This window comes from Hippopotamus amphibius, chromosome 1 (genome assembly GCF_030028045.1).
Source record: "Hippopotamus amphibius kiboko isolate mHipAmp2 chromosome 1, mHipAmp2.hap2, whole genome shotgun sequence".
In the NCBI taxonomy this organism is placed as follows: domain Eukaryota; kingdom Metazoa; phylum Chordata; class Mammalia; order Artiodactyla; family Hippopotamidae; genus Hippopotamus; species Hippopotamus amphibius.
In genome coordinates this window covers 206,169,592-206,188,661 of record NC_080186.1, presented here as the reverse complement: position 1 = coordinate 206,188,661, position 19,070 = coordinate 206,169,592, and the positions used below count along the sequence as shown (strand labels likewise).

General features: G+C 36.4%; 1 protein-coding gene across 15 annotated transcripts in view; it reads right to left on the bottom strand.

The window, feature by feature from the left end:
- Positions 1-19,070, bottom strand: part of MEF2C (myocyte enhancer factor 2C) — a 163,517-nt gene that overhangs the window by 69,352 nt on the left and 75,095 nt on the right. For all 15 annotated transcript variants that reach the window (XM_057739499.1, XM_057739609.1, XM_057739507.1 and 12 more), the window contains one exon: positions 1,979-2,182. In XM_057739499.1, coding sequence (XP_057595482.1) covers positions 1,979-2,182 — 204 coding nt within the window. The remainder of the gene's footprint in view (positions 1-1,978; positions 2,183-19,070) is intronic.

The window sequence follows — 19,070 nt, the reverse complement described above, 5'->3', positions numbered from 1 at the left end:
GAGATGAGAAAACTTCAGCCCTGAGAAGTAGCTAATATGTCACCCAGTAAGACTGTGCAAGGCAAGGGTTCAACGGCAAGGCCTCTGACTTTCAACCCAATGTTCTTCTCGTGACCTTGAAGAAGTCTGGCTCAGATACCCATCTGTTGAAGAATATGAAAATCTCTAGGGTATGCTGAAGTTTTAAATCTCCCTTAAACCACACAGTATACTCCTGAGCAAAGCCCTCAGAAGACAATTTTATAGATTTTTAAACTCCTAAGAAAATAAATTCCACAAGTCAACAAATTTTTAACTAGTTTAATATGATTCTCCTGCATTTCCCATCATACTAAGAACTGGAGGAGTTCAAGTTTGATGACAAATTCCAATTCAGATTCTTTTCTGTTACCCTACAATGTTTGTTGTAATAATTTTGGTAATGAGGTGGAGTTTTGAGTATAGAGTTGTCTTCTGTTCAGAACTTATGTTTAATGTGTGTGAATGTACACAAGCACACATGCACATGAAAGCACTTACGAGGTTTGACAACTGTCTGTTAATATTTGTTTATGTATTTTCACATATATATGTGTACATGAGTAAAATAACTATCTGAAATACATCCTAGGTAAGTTTTATAAATGATCTTAAATTTCAAGATCAAGGCAAGTCCACAATTAAAATCATCAGTCAATGAAAAACGAAATGGGCAGTAATGCAAATCTGAAAATATTTTAAATACACACCACATTAGGTCTACTTATCATCTACTTCTGTTTCTCTGAAATTATTTGCTTGGCCTTATTAGGCAAAAAATTTAAAAATTTAACTGATCAGCTCAATACTTTAAAAAAACTTCCAAATAAAAGTAAAGAAATGAAAATTAATCCTAGACAATTATAACATATAAAGAGAAGATGGATGTGAGAGGCAGATTAATCTGATCAGGATTAGAGCTAGATTTTTCTTTGTAATATGGAACCAGTTTAAGCAATGGCAAGAATAACTTGTACTCTGGCAGACTGATTCTGAATACATACTTTTGAAAGATTTATTTTCTCTTAATTCTGGGAAAGCAGTCACAATCTAGGAAACCACGAGGAGATAGATAGGTGAGGAAAACAGACAGATTGGGGACATTATATCTCTGTATAATGGGGATATATATACCTCATTATACCTCTTCCTTTCTGGTTTAGTATTCATTGCTTACGAAGGGTACTATAAGGCAATAACATTTAAATAGGATACATGTGGGAAGCATTTAAAACTACGATAATGTTACTTATGCTAACAAATCAAAAATATTTTTGAGTTTCAACATGATGCTTATCAATTTTTGGCACGATAGAACAATGTTTTAAATTTAACTTTGATAAAACACCAAGGAACATTTAGAAATCCATTTTCATCAGAGTTCTGATTCCATGTATATTAACAGTGCTATATCAAATGATATCTTTGGGGGAACACATTTTTAGGAGAATAACTGTCTTTACTCTTCCAGCAAGAATATATTAGGAAGAATGAATTAGAAAGAAGAGACATAAAGTGAAGAACAAATGAAAAGTTGGAGTGAGCTCATCGTAAAATATTTTTTTTCTTTGACTGATGGGAAACTAGTACATACTTAAAAAAAATCATGAGAAGTAATCTAAAATGTGGGTGAGCCGTCCCCGGGCCACCTGTCCCAATTCTGGTGGCCTGACGCTGTGGTAGACAATGACAAATCACGAAGGATGAGGTTAATAATTTGACACAGGTGCCTGATTTCTAGCAAGGACCAGATTCACGTAGTCCCTGTTACCATACCACACTAACTTGCATTTTGAGAAAGAAAGAGAGGGTAATAGCTGGGGCGATAACGCTGGGTACACCTGTGGGAATATGACCATCTTAGGAAAAGGAAGATGTGCTTGTGTGTCTGTGTGGGGGGGTCCGAACACCCACGGCCCTACCCAAGTTTGGGGTCCACCAGGCCCGCATGCGCGCTCACCTCCACGATGTCTGAGTTCGTCCGGCTCTCGTGCGGCTCGTTGTACTCGGTGTACTTGAGCAGCACCTTGTCCATGTCCGTGCTGGCGTACTGGAACAGCTTGTTGGTACTGTTGAAGATGATCAGGGCGATCTCACAGTCACACAGCACGCTCAGCTCGTACGCCTTCTTCATCAACCCAAATTTCCTCTTCGTAAATGTCACCTGGAAAAAAAGAAAGCAGGCACTTTTTTCAAAGAGAGGAAAAAAAAAAAGCATGCCTTTAAAAACAAACTACTTTTCTCCTTTGTGAGACAACGTGTGTCGTTGTCAGAGCCCTCTGGCACTAACACATTTGGAAAGAAAGCAAATATATCTAAAACTAATTTCTGCTTAGAATTTGAAAATGTGTGATTTCTATCTTGCTGCTTAATGTAAAACTGTAAATGCCAGATTTAATGTAGGGCATTTTAATGAAGGTGACCAGAGAACTGTTCATGTTTCTTTGAGCAATTCAAGATTTAAAAAAGTCAATCTCAGCAGGGTTAGCATATTTCTTAATTATAAATTTGGAGTTTATTTTTTGGCCACTTGAAGACTGGACCTGACAGTATGGACATAGCATTTCAGATCTGTGTTCAAAATTTCTCAAAATTGTTTAGTCTCATGCCATTTAACTGAAAATACTGAAGGGATCTGACTGCACTTTCAGACAGAGCTGTATTCTGTTTTCTAGAAATCCAGCAGGGAGTTGGGAAGTGCTTTAGCCATAACACCGTTAAGGTTTTGGTTTCATTCTGTGTATCTTTATTCCTCTCCCAAGCCAGAAACTGTATTGTTATCTTTGCCTTTCTCTTCTTTTACTCTAATCTACCACCAAGTCCCATAATTCCTGTCCTCAAAATGTTTCTCGGGTTCACACTTTGTTGTCTATTTCCCAGGCGTCTCTATCATTCACGTCTTTATCAGCTTCCTGCCCTGGACGATCTCCCTGTCTGAACCCATTCTGTTCTGGACTCGACCTAACCTTCAGAACCTCACTCCTCTCACTGCCATTTCCTGATGAACTGGCTACAACAGCTCTCCTCTCTGGCTTCAAATACTTCTACCTGCCAACTGCAAATATACCTTTCATTGTTTCTAATTTCAGTCTTCTCTTGATTAAACTTCAGTCTGCCCACCCAAAACCATGAATATTCTTAAGTATAAGCCTTTATGCTTTATGATCCAGTGTTTCCCAGCGGGCCTTTTGTAAAATGTTATTTCTACAAAATACTCCTTAAGCCAAAAAGTTCAATGGTCTAATACCTTTGGCAAATGAGGCACAGCGGTATATTAGAGGCTGAGGAACTTTTTAAACTTTAACCTGCTTCCCAAACATTGCTGACAAAACGTTTATTTCTTTGCTTATTTATTTTAAGGAGCACTTACTTTCCTTCTTCAGAATCAGGTTTTTGCGACATGTACCCTGGGAAATGCTGACTGACTTAATTTAGTTATTATTTTCAAAGGTGACTAAATTTTTTTCTCAACTTCAAACCCAACCCATCTTGCAGAAGTGAGCTCAGTTTTATCTACTACCTACTTATGTGTGATTCCTAAATCTAGAGGCCCACTCCTTACCTTTCTCTACGTCTCCAGACACCCAATGGATGGATGTCCTCCACTCCTGTCTACCTAAAAGTTCCAGGAACCTCAAACACCCAAAGCCCAAAGTCATCTTCACCCTTGCATCTGCTCCCCTTCCTGGGTCCCCCATCTCATCATAAACTCAGTCACCCAAACTAGACACCACCAAGTGGACTTTGAATGCCCCCCCATCTCACACTCCTAAATAAATGTGTTGACAGCAAGTGTGGACCAGCAGACAGAAAAATTGACTTTCTGGTCTCCTCATTCCCCCACACTTACTGTTTTACCTATCACCCTTCATTTTTTCTTATAGTACTTATCATATTTTATAACTTGTATAATTTTGTGTGTGATCATTTGTTTAATGTCTGTCTCTTCCACTACAGTGCACATTCCACAAGGGCATGAACCATTTTTACTTTGCCCACTGCTCTTTCTCCAGTGCCTAGAACAGCAGACATTTGGGCACACGCTAAAGATAAAAAACGAAAGAGGGAAAACTCTTGTCGTTTCTAGAAATATCCAAGTGATGTATATTCTATAAAACTGTGATAGCTTTCTCCACCAAATTTTTATTTAGGATCTCATAAATAGACTTTTAAAAGATAAATCTATACTTTAATAATGATTATATTCTTTTATCACATCTGCACTGAAGGCAGCATGATAGAAAGAGAAAGGAAAGAACATGGGGTCTGGATTCAAAGGACTCTAGATTTGAATGCTGATCTGCTGTTTATTAGTCATGAGAAATTAACGTCCTCAAATTTGATTTTTCTCCGAGTTTGATTTTTCATCTATAAAATAGAGACAACACCTACTCATGAGGTTTCTGCGAGAATTATATAAAATAACATATGTACAGTATCAAGCTTTGGGTTTAAAGTTGAAGCTCAATAAATCTTAGTTCCCATCCCTTTCTTAGTTGACTTATAGGAAAAGAACTTACAAAATACACCTGTCTTAGTGGCTCAAAGAGTCTACCGATCAAGGCTATTTGAGGATCTTACTACAGTATTCCTGATAGGAAGATGAAGCTGAACTATGGAACTCCCACTGATCATTCTTTGGAAAATAGAGCATTTAGGTATTTACCAGCCCACATCAGCTAGTCAACATCTACTCAGATATATTATTTATGTGGATAATTTTTGCAACTTGGATAATTTTTCTTTGCAATAATTCCCAATGTCTCACCTTCTGTTTTATGTTTATTGACTGTCTTACTAAAGTGCTTCTAATAAAATATAGCTAGTGTTTTCTTTTCATATCTGATTATCATACTACTTTAGAAACTTTTTTAATTCTGGTTCATTCAAGATGAGTCATGATTGGCATTAGGGATGAACTAAATAAAGACCATCTTTCTGGAATGGATAAAAAGCATCACAATTAATTATACAGACTGATACAAAATGTCTTCTAATAATTCTCTTAGATGCAATTTAGTTATGCAAATATACTTGCACATTGGTATATTATTTAGTGAAATAGGCTACTGAGTACGTTCAATGCAGAAGGCACTGACCCAAAATACTTTCATATATCTAAAACCACTTTTAATCAGACTTTCATGACCACAAACTGTAGGTGGAATGTCTCAACACAGTATGGTTTCTGTTGTACGCAAACCTCAGAATTTAGCACGTTACAACACTCACCATCAAAGTACATTTCAGCACAGAAATATCATTAAAGCCACTATTTGTGTTTACTCAACTTTTGTGTAACCAAATAGGCTGCTGGATAATGCATACTTATTTAATAATACCTGTCAAAAAAGTCAGTGCATATAGCTTCTTTTCATCAAAACTGCAAACTGAAATGATGATGACTATATTAAAGCATTTAAGAAAATATCTTCAAAAATCTACTCTTAATTGTGCTAAATTTAATTCTGTATTATGTTCATATTCTTCACAGCATACTCAAAACGTACTTTATAATGCTTTTTCTCATTGTTCACAGTTAGAGAAAATTGTTTTTCAGCATTAAGCTTTTGTAAGAGAACTGAGATATTACTCTTCGTTTAAAATATGCCACTCAATGACAAAGATTGCAATTCAGAGCTTTTAAACTTAAATATAATAATGCATTGTAATGATTACATTTTTCATAACTTGACAATAGTTTGTAATGGGGACAAGTCCATTTTTATTTCAATAACATATTTTGAACCTTAGGTGAGATGGAAAACTGTTTTTACAGTAGTTAGGCAAAGAGATCGATCCATTTTTCTAGTGTTTACATCAATCAAGGTGCACCGAGAAGAGAATAAAACCAATATTAAGTGGGCACTATAATTTACATTTAGTTTTCAAAATTAAAGAGACTTCATATGTAATATATGTATGGAAAGCAAGATTACTCTGTAAACATTGAGCATTTTATGTTTGTTTTCTTTACCTCTTGAAACAGCCCCAAATGTAACGATGATGTTTTATTAAGACATTTCAGTGTTAAGTTTTACATTAACCTGGAGTTTAAAATCCTAGCAAAAGGGCAGGCATCACACATCTCAGGCTGACAATTACTCTAGAACTTATTATGTATAAATCAGGAAGTGGAATTAGAATTTGAAACTGAGAAAAGGGACATTCATTAAATACAGCTCCATACAATTCAGTTAAAAAGAAATAAGGAAAATCTATTTACAGAGACATAAAAGTAATTCGAGTAATTTTTATTGGGCATTTTCTACATGCCAAACATTGTGCCGAGCAATACTGATTGAGCGTTCCCCATGTCAGGCATGGGTTCTGGGTGCTGGGGCTTCTACCACATGTATATATATTTCTCCCTTGTTCATGTCTCATCCTCATGGCTGGAGGAAAAACAGTCATTTAATTCTTTAATGCTCCAAAGGAATTTCCTCTATTTGAATCAAAATATATTCCTTGGCTAATAGTGTTATATTTCCAGTCATGTGTAATGATCTGAAATTGTATTTTCATCCAGAGTTGGGTGAATTCAGTTTTTGTTTTCTGACCAATCTTTTTCCCTAGGCTGAGCAAGAAAAATAACAGTAGATGTTAACCCAATGAAGATGAATATGAAATGAAATCTACCGTATTGGTTATTTCTTATCTTGTACTCAGAGAAAGCTGATCATGGCATTATGTCCCTCCCCCTTCCCATCTGGCCGCTGGCAGACTACCATGGTGCTGCAAGGCTTCCTTTAAATGCCAACTTCTTCTATGAAGCTTTCATGGTCACATTCAGATAATACTGATTCCTCCCTCGCTGTTATCCTCTAGAACTTTTTACAAACCTTTATGATGAGACTTCTAATATTACAGAGCTGTTGGTTGTTTGAGTCTGCCTCTCTTGCTGGCTTTTGAGCTCCCTGAAGATCGCACGTCTGGCCTCACAAAGACTGACAAATGGATACTCAATGAACGAGTGGATTATGGAATGGAAATAGTCTATTTTAAACCCCAAATGTCGCAATAAAATTTTCTGCTAAAAGTAGATACTTCTAACGTGTCTTTTTGACAATTTAATATATCATTTTTCTTGAAGAAAGAAAAAAACATTTCAAAAAGTTAAGAGAAAAGTGGTGTTTATTCCTTGCCCTGATGACTCACCATGAAGGATAGAAAAGTGTGAAGGTAAAAACTGAATTTTACAATCACAGGATACAGAGGTAAAGAGGGAGGATCTAAGAGTTCAAATAATTGCATTCACTGAGCAAAAATTTATTGAACTTTCTAATGAGTTCAGATTTTTAAAGAACATGTATGTGGCAAACTATTTGATGAAACTCTCATCACAATGTTATAGATTTGAGATTAGCTGGCAGTAATTTAGACGATTTAAAAATGAATTAAGTAACTGGTGTTAAGTTTAAGGATAGTCTCTTGGAAAGGGCCACAGAGTTCAGTAACTTTCCTGTTCCAGGCACCATTTTTACCATTGGTGTAGATGAAGATGTAGCTGGCATGCTTATCAGATCTGCATACAACACAAATCTGGGTGATAACCCAATAGATGGCAGAGCCTTTATCCATATGTAAAGGATAAAGACTCTCTACAGACTAGAAAGCTGGGTCACAAACAACAAGATGAAACAGAGGTAATTTTTAAAGTCTTCATTCATATTAAAAAAAAACACAATTGTATAATCTCAGGTTGGAGGAAAACTAATGTGATAGCTGATTTTGGGAAAAGGATCTAAAGTTATAGTGTTCCACAGTGGGAATTAATTATCCTAATGATCTCTTTGTTAGTCAGCACTAACTAATCTTTGGTACTATATTCAGCTCAGAGAATTTTAAGAAGACACCAACGACACTGACAAAATTAGAGCATCTATAGGATGGCAAACAGGTCGATGTAGGGTCTGAGAGTAATTTTACAGGAGAAATCATTGAGGGAATCTGGAATGTTTAACCCAGAAAAACAGAGTTAAAAGAGAAATGCCACTTTCCAAAATCTGCAGACTTCGTGGCCATGTGAAGAGGCAGATGAGTTATTGTGTTTTGTTCCATACAGCAGAGTTAGAAAGCACTGCTGAAAATCATAAAGAGGTTCAAAACAGGGGGAAACCTAGTGATGAGAACTGCTGAAGAGCAGGCCTAGCTTCATGAAGCAAGAAGTTCATTCCCAAACACGTTCAAGTAGGGCTGCATATCAAGGAAGGTGCAGAAGGTGTTCCTGCATTAAACAAGGAGCTGGACTAGAGAACTTTAAAATATTTATTCCAGATTTTAGATGTTCAGATTCTATACCTAGGTGGCACAGACCTTTGGGTGAAGGGGAAGATTAGAGTAAATGGAATATGTTTTACAACAAGAATCTATTTCTGTAATTTTGTTCTGTAGAATATCTTATGTTTTGGTTACTCAATCTCAACAGTAAATTACCATAATCACTTCTAATTTTGATATCCCAAGAAATAAAAATGGATCACTTTCTTTTTGTAGTTAGAAGAGATATAGAAGACTGTAAAGAATCGGAGTAGACAATATTAAATTATGTATAGTGCTGAAAATGTACAGAAAAATAACAGTTCAGATTGATAAAATAGCAAATGCACATTATTAAAATATTTTTAAAGAAGCAGTATATGTGCATCATTACTGGGGCTCTGCGGTGTGGAAGCAAAAACATGGGAATTGAAACCACGTCCAAGCTCTGCCATGTATAAGCCATGTGCCCTTGGCCTTGGGTAAATTGTTTAACTTACCCATACTGCAGTTTCCTCACCTGTAAAATGCAGGTAGTAACAGGCATCTTACAGAGTTGTGATGAGAGTTAAACTAAGGAACACACAAGTGTAAGTGACTTGTTGATTGTGACACACTATACAAGGTAGGTAGTGTTTTTTTTTCCTGATGCGTCAGGCTCAGTCATTTCTTGCTACATACTGTAAAAGACTGCTCTCCTAAGACCTGCCAACTTGTCGTACATTATCATGTTTAGATGAGAGTTTCTCTCTCAACTAAACCTCAAGCTTCCCTTGCAAGCCTGGAACATCTCTTGTCCGCTCTTGTAACCTAAAGTCCCAGAAAAACACATGGCTAAATATTTGCTGTATGAATGAATGGATAGATGGATGGAATAATTACTCACTTTTTTGCAATCCAAAATGAATGACTAAAAATGAATTTCTATGCATGCTCCAACTATGTTAATAGGAAGTTTGCCACTGAGAGAGGAAAATTTCACATAATTATTTTTCTTTTTTGTCACATTAACTTACAGTAAAAATGTATATTTGGTGAAAATGAATAGGAGAAAAACTGGATTGGGTCAAATTTTGTGCATGCACTTGGCGAAACTGGAGCATATCATATTTTTTATAATTTTTTTAGATAAAAGTGTTGGCTTTGGTGACTTTTTTCTAAGAAGTTCAAAGACTATATAAGCTATCTTGCTACATTTGACAGCATCTCTTTGAAGTTATCATTTGGCACAGTTTATCATCCCCATTTCTCAGATGATACTGTAAACAGAGACATGAATTGCCTTATCCAGGGTCATAAAACTAGTCTCTGATGAACTACGAATAGAACCCTCTTCACACAAAATCCATCTTTCTTTCCATTAGTCAGTGTTCCTTCCCTTTTTTAGATAACTGTGTGTTTCAGGGGCTGAAGGTCAGCACAGCATGGATCCCACCAACCATTCATCAAGTGTTGTCCAGGTACATTAAGAATTGTCAGCAATTCTCATTAGTACAGGCAGAGTAGTGCACAACTTATTAATTAGTATAAGGACAGCTTTCTAGGTTAAAGTAAAAAAAAATAATACTAACAATACTAAAGTTGAGAAGAAGTTGGTTTCTAGGTTCTGACAATAAACCAAAGCTCTTTTTGTGTGGATTCTTCAGCCACCTCTGCCCTCAGACCTCCAGAAATTCCCACTAAAGCCAGTGAGAACCACATGCATGCACTCGTGGGCACACACTGGTTCTATATTTATGGATGTTTATTTAAATTTCACAAAATGAGAAGCATTTTGGTTGGTAGTAAATACAAGTCTGTTTACAGCCAGAATAAAAAAGGTGGGTCTCTGATTTACACACAGTCAATGTAAATAACAAGTTCTAAAACAGAGGACAAGTCCTGTATCATTTCCTACAGGGCAGGGAAATTAGTTAGACTACTGCGTAACAGAAAGGGCATTTAATAATGAGTTTCCACGCCACCCGCAGGCCTCTGTTCCCCCTCCCAATCCTGGCTCCATTCATAAAGTCACCTCAGGCGAACCTTCCTGCCCTATTTTAATGGTGGGAGTCCTTGCACCTCACAGGAAAGAATAAATGAAAGAAAAAGACCTTTGGAAACAGCAGCTATTCACCTCTATAAGAAGAACTGAGGCCTAACTCTACATGACTTCAGATGCATTACCAAGGGAAGCAAGGATTATTTTATCTATGCTTGCCATTGCTTCTTCCCACCAATCAGAATGCTTTCAGCCGGATCTTAATTGAGCTGCTCAGTGAGTCTGCTCAGTGAGTGGAGAACTTTTTTACTCATTTCTTTAACTCATAAAGTAACATTAGTTTCATAGCTTTAGAATGTGTTTGGGACTAACACCCTCAGCTGATTCTGTTTTCAAACTTTTGAGGTTATATCAGGGTTGTTTGCTTGTTTTTTGTTTTTGTCCAAATAGACTCACAATTAATACAGCCGTCATGCTACGAAAATATTTTAGATCCACCCCTCCTCATCCACAGCCTAGAGCAGCCCTCAGTTTCCTCCCAGTTAAGGAAACGGAGTGACGAACGAGGGACAAGATGGGCAGTTCACAGATACAATGCAGTCTCTAATCCAGAGCCGCTAGGTCTTCCTATGTGTTTAAAGGGTTAGAGACGGAGCCAAGAGTCTGCAACGACAATCTTTAATTGAAAAAAGGGAAATGCCCTCTTAAATGCTCTTTTTCTTCCCCTGGCTTGTTCCTGACAGTAAGTAATGGTGCAACTGTTCTAAAGTATTCCTCTTCAATTTTATTTTGTTTAATTCAGTCTGTCATTAGAAAGGCTTGTGAGCTTTAGGCTTGATGATTACTCTGGGTGGGAGGAAGTAGTGCCACTGCAGACTTGTGTTCTAGACAAGCGCTCCTTTATACAATGACGGGGCCGGCCACCATAAATGAAAGGCTCTTTAAAGAGCAGTGAGGGACTCTTTTAAGCAGACTGCTACCATGTGCTTGTAACCCTCCAGCATAACTTGCGAGGATGAGACAGCAGTGTGTTCTGCTGCAAAGAGGACTATTGTGCTTGTTAGCCTCCAGCAAATTGAGCCGCGTTTCGCTGCAATGCAGCAGGATTTCCAAAGGGTTTCAAGCGGTAGTTCCTAAAATTCTGAACACGATAAAAGGATTAAAATAGGGGGCTTAGCGTGTGGAATTTAGAACTCTACTGACCCCTCACCCTAAGTCAACACCCCAAACCCCAAAATAAGACTTTAAATCGTGTGCATTGCACACTATTTCGAGGAAATATAATAAAACAATGGGTTCGATTACAATTAACTGAATGACTATTAATAAACTTGAGTGTCTATTAACAAATTCAGAGTCTGGGTTTTAAAACTTGTCATAGCTGATTTCTGATATATTTATGTACATGAGGAAAAGGAAGATGATGAGCTATAATTATTAAATTTAGGATTTAAAAGATTTTCCTGTGTTCCCTTTTTAAGCCTAAGAACATTTTGGATTTTAAAAGGAGAAGACTATATATAACAAATATGTTTAAATTTTTTTTATACATGCTGTTGAGGGCTGCTTGGTTTGTTAAGGGGCTGATTTACATTCTAAATCCAATCTGTAGATGCAGTCATAAATACTCGTTTCTGTAAACCTCATATACATGAAATACATAATTTGAGTCTGAAAAGAATCAAATAAACCCAGATTAATATTTTGGGGCCAAAAACATGTTTACTAGTTTAACAAAGCCAAAATGTACCTAAGGTAAAGGTCAAAGACTACTTCATTCCCTGCTGAGCAAATGCTCAGGAAGCACATTTGTCTATGTTTCCTGTCATAACAGGAAGAGTGTAACTTCTTCCTTTCCACAATGGCTTCAGTTTTACCTCCTAACTCCAATATTTTCTCCCTCAGGGCCTTCCAAATCAATCCTTGCAAGACAGAAGGCAGGAGGCTGTCTCCCTTGTAGTTTCCAAACAGTTACATTTGTTGAAATGTTATTTAAATGTCAGTGATTTTTTAAGTTAAACTGTTCCAACTTAAAATTAAAAGTCAAATATCCAAACATTTAGAGTGGTTTTCTTATTCCTATTAATGGTCCAACATATTTCAAAAGAAACACAAATACATATTCCAAACCACAGAATTTCATTGTAATTTAACTATGCTGTTATTGTTGTTTCGCCCCCCCAACAATGTCATTATTCTTGGTGGGGGTGGGGGTTCCAGTTGTCTTCCATAAGACTGTTGGGATGTAAACTTTAAAAATACTTTTACTATAATAGTTTGCAAAGTAGCGCATGTTAAATGAATAAATTATAATGTTAAAGGAAGTGTAGACTGCAAAGTACATGGCTTTTGAAACAATTAGCAACATTTCCTTTAATCTACAGTTTGGAAGAAACCTCTTGGTTTATGCGGTCTATTTATAATGTTAATATTTTTAGTGTTGGTTTCGCAGTAATACAATGTCATACAAAGTTTGTGCATTTGCAAAGCACACAGAATGATGTGTGCACGCACTGGGACGTGGAAGGTGCCATTCTGTGTCAACCTGCTACACAAAATGATTGAGACAATAAATATAAGCACTGGAATTTTTCTACATTACTGTTTCAAATGGAAATTATATGAGATACACAAATTAGAACTGAAACAACAAAAAGTCTTGAAGCCCTCAAGTTCAAGGAGGAGCTTATTTCTTAAATCCAGTGACAATTCAAGAGGAGACAATTATTCTTTTCCTTGTGAGCATTTTGGTTTCTCATGGACTTCCTACTGAAGGAAAGCTAATGAATCGTTTGATGGCAATTGAGACAATACCTTTTCGGCAGTAAAGGAACAGATCTAGCTGTGTACGTATAACATCTTGCACACCTGATTGGGATTGACATATATACACTAATATGTATAAAATAGGTAACTAATGAAAACCTGCTGTATAGCATAGGGAACTCTACTCAATGCTTTGTGGTGACCTAATTGGGAAGAGAATCCAAAAAAGAGGGGATATATGTATACATATAGCTGATTAACTTCACTGTATAGCAGAAGCTAACACAACACTGTAAAGCAACTATACCCCAATTAAAAAAAAATGTCCCACACCACATGGGATGTACAGAAAGTGTGCTGCGCACTATCTCTATGATTCAACTGTAGAGTGGGGAAACCACTGGGAATTGTTTTCAAATTGATAGCAAGAGAACAGAAAGGAATGGCTTGAAGTCACAGCTGTTAAACATACATCTGAGCACTCTGGCTACTGCTTTCTCTGATTTGGAATCTTGCAAAAGTACAGTTTGTCATTTTTCCCTTCTGGCTTTCTTTTTCAGTCTCTCACCAGCTAATTCCAACTCTCTAACAAAAACTTTTCCCCTTGGTGATTTTAAGATTAACAAAAGAATGATTTAACTTAGATGTACGGAGAACCTTTAAGTAGGTATGCCAGGATGTATCAATAGACCCTGCAATTCATTTCTGAGATGCATTACTGTGTCCTAAAGCATCACTACGATACACCCTACTTCTATTTATTTACTCATTTTATAAAATGAGTTTAACAAAAATTTTAATATGCGTTTAAGGGAGGCAGTCAGCTGTTAAGAAATGATGCTGAGGGAAAAGGGGTATAATAATGATTATCATGAGTTATCTGCAGGTTTAATTTGGATTTACAGATTAAAAAAACAACACTTTTGCACTGATTGAACTTTTTATTCACTCGATTTGAAACAAGGTTCCAGATATTCATTGACGAACATGGATAACTCTTCTATAGTTTTTAAAGCATAATTTCCTCTCAGATAATTTGTATTTGCTTGATATGCATACGAGCAACTGACAAGTCTGGAAGTTCTGTTTGTGGAAATGACAGAAGAAAACAGTGTGCCTGGATGATTCTGTTCTTTAACTCATGGTTTAGAGTTCATGAAAAAATTATTTTCTTGAAGCAAGTTATTTGTATTTCTATATTATCCAGTTCCTCACATTTAAAGACTGAATCTATCTCAACTTCAACAAATTTTATATTAGGTGAGTAGGTTTTAAGTCTCAAGTTTAGGACTGTAATTAGCCCTTTTATTTACTGATATTCTGTAAATCACCTTGAAGGACTGTTACAGTAAAAATTCCATTGAAATTTTAGTTAAAATTCTAAGAAGAACCTAAAATAGAGAAAAACAGGTGCAAGTAAGGAGTAAAATTTGTTTCTTTTTAAAAATGTCATTTGAGAAAATCTTAGTTTAGAAAATATCAGATTTAGTTTAAAAACCTCATTATGTAGAAACTGTCAGAGGCTGCATCTACACTAGATGTATTTCTCCAGTTTTTTATTTTTTTCTGAGCCTATTTAAAATAATTTATAAGTCATGTAAAGAAGCTGAGATAAGGACATAAGAAAAGGGGAAAAGTTAGAAAATTTAACAGCTATGACTAATCCCCTTTAGTCACAAGGGGATTCTCCTTTCCTATTAACAGGAGAATGCTGCTAATTGTCTTTAATTTGTGCTCCAGTTATTGCACTGATAATTACATGAAATTTTGTTTGCTGGCAAAAACTGTTAGTGTGCCAGATATGATGGAAGAAAAGAACTTAAGACATTTAATAATCCTTTTTCCTTAATTTACTATATTAGGCTGTAACTATTATTTGGCAAATATTCTTCTCTGGTAGGTATTCAAATATTTAAATGTCTCTTTATAATAAGTCACACAAATAAATTCGGGTTTGCCTCTCCTATCCCTTCAAAGTGGGAAAGGTGAACATCTGAAACACAAACACACAAGTACACAGGCTTAGGTTAAGCATGTCTAATTTTCACATATCTTTCTTCTTGATATAAGATATAATGGATTTCTAAGTTATGTTCTGTTTGCAAAAAGAGTCATATGAGGACAAAACTCATTTAAAAATCTGGCTGTTTCAGAAGCACAGTAACAACTGGTACCGTATGAAGGAGGGTAACATTACTGCCTAATTAATGAAGGTAACTCACAGGTAAGAACAAAAAATGCAGATGGACAGACTGAAATTGTAGTGTGAGAATCACCTGGAAGCGAGAAGTGATAAAAACGGTGATAAGTAGTTCAAAATAATTCGGTCAGTAGCATACATTTGAAAGTAAGTCCCCAAAGCAAAGAAATTGGGAAACTACTTCTCACCATCCTTGTCACAAGCCCTGCTCTGTAAATGTTCTGTGTGATTTTCCTTCCTGTTCACAAGCCATCCTCTGTCATCATCTGGCTCTTGCTCTGAAATGATTCTCTTGCCCCTTGTTAGCTTCCAAAGGCGCCTTTGTGCCCAGTTCTACACTGTTTCACTTTTCCTTCCACCTCCCTGATACCCTTTTAAGGTAACATCCTCCTGAAATGAAGGTTCGGGTACCATTCTTTAGTGTGCCACACAGCACAAGCGTTGTTCTGATAGAAATCCCATTAACTATAATAGCTAATGGTGTCTTAACAGGCACAGCTTATAGGTAAATTTATTGAGCACTTATTATGTGTTAGCTGCTTTACATTCATCCCCCAATTTAACCACCTCAATGACCCAATGAAGTGGGTATTATTTTTTAATCTTCCCTCTACTGGTGAGGGAAATGATGAGTTCAGAGGGGTTAAGTCACTTGCTGGAAGGTCACACAGCTAGTAGGTGGCAAACTAGGGCCAGAACAAGGTTTGTGTGTCTCTAAACACCATGCTCTTCACCATGATGTTACACTGGAAGCAGTATGATCTAACTGGGGAAAGCAATGACATAAAACCTTGCTCTCAGCATCATATTATACAGAATGCAGCGTGACATAATTAAGAAAAGCTTGTTTTGTTTTTAACTCTGAAAGATTTGGGCTCAAATCTTGGTCACCTCCTAGTATTAACTATCTGACTTCAAAGCTCTGCGTGATCAGAGCCCTGCCTGGCATCTAAACCTTTTCTCTCTTCTCTCTAAAGTTATACATACCAGGCTCAAGCTCCATAGGCTTTCTTTCAAATCCTTAGCAAGCTCTTTCCCTTCTGAAGGAGCCTTTCAAACACTGTTTCCTCTGGGTTGTTGTCACCTGTCTAACTGAATCGTCTTTTAGCTCCCATCTTTCAGCATTTCCTCAGGGAGGCCTTTCTCCCACCCGCAATCTAAATAAGGCACTTCCTGTTATTCCTTCATGCCATTTGGATAGTTGCTTTCATAGCACATGTGAACACAATTTTTGTTAATGGATTTGCATAGTTCATGTCTGGTTCATCCCAGCAGGCCAAGGGTCCACAAACCACGGCCCACAGGCCAATCCTGCCTGCCCCCTGTTTTTGCCAGTAAAGTTTTATTCAAACACAGACACACTTATTCGCATACGCATTGTCCTTTGTTGCTTTCACTAAGAGGGCACAGCTGAGCCGTTGAGACAGAGACAATACAGCTCACAAGCCCAAAAGTATCTGCTATTTGGCCCTTTACGGAAACAGTCTGCTGACTTCTGCGGCAGACAATAAGCTGAATGAGATTCTTCTTGCTTACTGCTGAATACCTCATATTAGGTACACTGCAAACAAATATTTGTTGATTTAATAGATAAATGAATTATTCAGTTGTAAATGGAATTAATGAAGATTATATGGAATAATGTATATGTAGTTCTTGGTACATGTAGCTGCTTTTAAGTTATCTGAATATTTCTGTAAGACAAATTGACAATTCATGATTTTATTTATTTTTACATACTAGCTTAAGAAATCCACATTGTTTAGCTTAGAAATTGAGAAATAAGTAGTTTTCATAAACTTGGAGACTCTGGAAAATTAAAAAAAAAATAAAACAAGCTGTTACTTTTCTTTCTCCCCTAAACTATTTTATGTATACAATTGGAGTTTTTGAATTTTAGCTGTTGCTACCGCCATAATGAAAAATAAAGGGCAAAATTCAATCTAAACAGTCAGCCGCTCTGTTTTACCACAGTTTTATTTCTTAATGATATACAGCTTATCACATCAGCTCTGTAATATTTCATTTCACACTTCAAGTCAGTATTTCTTATTCTGTAAAAACACACCCTGTTCTCTGTATAGCTGAATAAACACCTGCAGTGGCAGGGCAGGCTTTTACTGCTTTTGAGAAAAGATGACAGTGAGCTATTGTGTGAGGTTCTATTAGGGAGTCTACAGTGGGGGAAGCTTCAAAAAGGGCAAAGCAGTTAATGTTTTTCTTTTCAACATGTGAACACATACTTTACAGGGAGCCTAGGTTAGGGGTGTCTCCTCACTTCATGTGCCGCCGTTGCAGATTTGCTGGTGCTGATTAACAGAAGTGACCTACATCTTTTAGGCTCTCTCCCAAATGGCTCTTATGACCACTCTTGCAGTAGATGAGAGGTGCGCACGACAAATATTTATAAGTAAGATGGCTGTTTAAGGTTGTCAACAGCCATTCAAAATAATCACTGAACTATATACTAAAACATGGAAGTTTGCAATTTTACTAATTCCATTTAAGAGTATTGAATTAAAGAGCCAAATGAACCTAACTAAAGATGAAGAAAAGACAACACGGATCCTACATTCCATAGAATAAAATCGAGGAATTCATCTTCAGGATTAAAAAAAAAATAAGACTAAGCTGAATTTAGAGAAATTTTCTTCTCTTAAAGTTATTATGACTTCTGACATGGGTGAGAGTAACAGCAATTGTAGAGGCAACTATATTTAAATTACAAAAAAAATTCAATTGTTAGCTCAAAAGTACGGTGTTAATATTCCTGTATGCCTGTGTGAATTTTATATTCCTTTATAAAGCATAATGAAAGATCATGAATTCAACCTGCAAAAACTTTCTTTTGTCTTTGTAAGCAAAAGGAAGATAAAATAAATTTTATGAACCTAAAAGTTACCTGGCATTATTAATGAAGTATAGATGCTAATTCACATAAATTTTTGACTGCACCCCAAATAGATGCTAGCCCAAACAATAAGGTCTAAACAGTCAGTGGCATATCATGTTCCATATTTCAGTCTTAATTTCAATTTCGAGCTATAAATCAATTAAAAAATACTGTGGCTTTATATTGACAGAATTATTGCTTGCTGGCTTGACCCATAGCAATACACAATGTGTAGGAAAACACTGAAGGAATCCATCGTAAATCTTAGCGCTATTCATCCTTTAGCTCAATTTTTAGCCCCAAAGAGTTCAAGTCATATGTACCTTAAGTATAGCAATTTAAAGGAGTATAAACCTCAGAATCTAAAAAGTTTCTTTACCTCTTAATGGCATACTGGCTTTGATGGCATAAATAACAACTTCTATTCATTATAATTTACACGTGCAGCAATAAAAAGTTTTAAAGCACGAATCAGTTCTAGTCTCACCTGAAGGTCCAAGAAGCTAAAAAGGCACAGCAGAGGAGAAAGAGCGTTCTTATTTGGTGGAAATCATAGTTTGGTGGGGCGTCTCCAAGACTGTTCTCTTAGCTTTCCCCAGTGTAAACGGGCAACAGCCTAAATGCTCTGCTCCCCCATGGTCAAGGAATGCCTATTCTGTAGGTTCCATTATGCATTTGCAATGGTTGGGATCTGGCAGTACCGTAATATCTCTCAGGAACCATTATTTGCTATTTAACCACCCAGCTATTCTTACTCCGCCTAATTAATTCCACTCTCCCCAAGGGTGAAGAGAGAGTCAAATCACAGATATTCATAATATACAACTTTGTTGAATAGAACATCTGGATGTATGAAATGTTTAGAACAGATTAATTGTAGCATACAGACATTGGAGTTCTAGAAAAAAATTATTATAACATTGTGCCTTTAGATTTATAAAATTCAGGGTTTA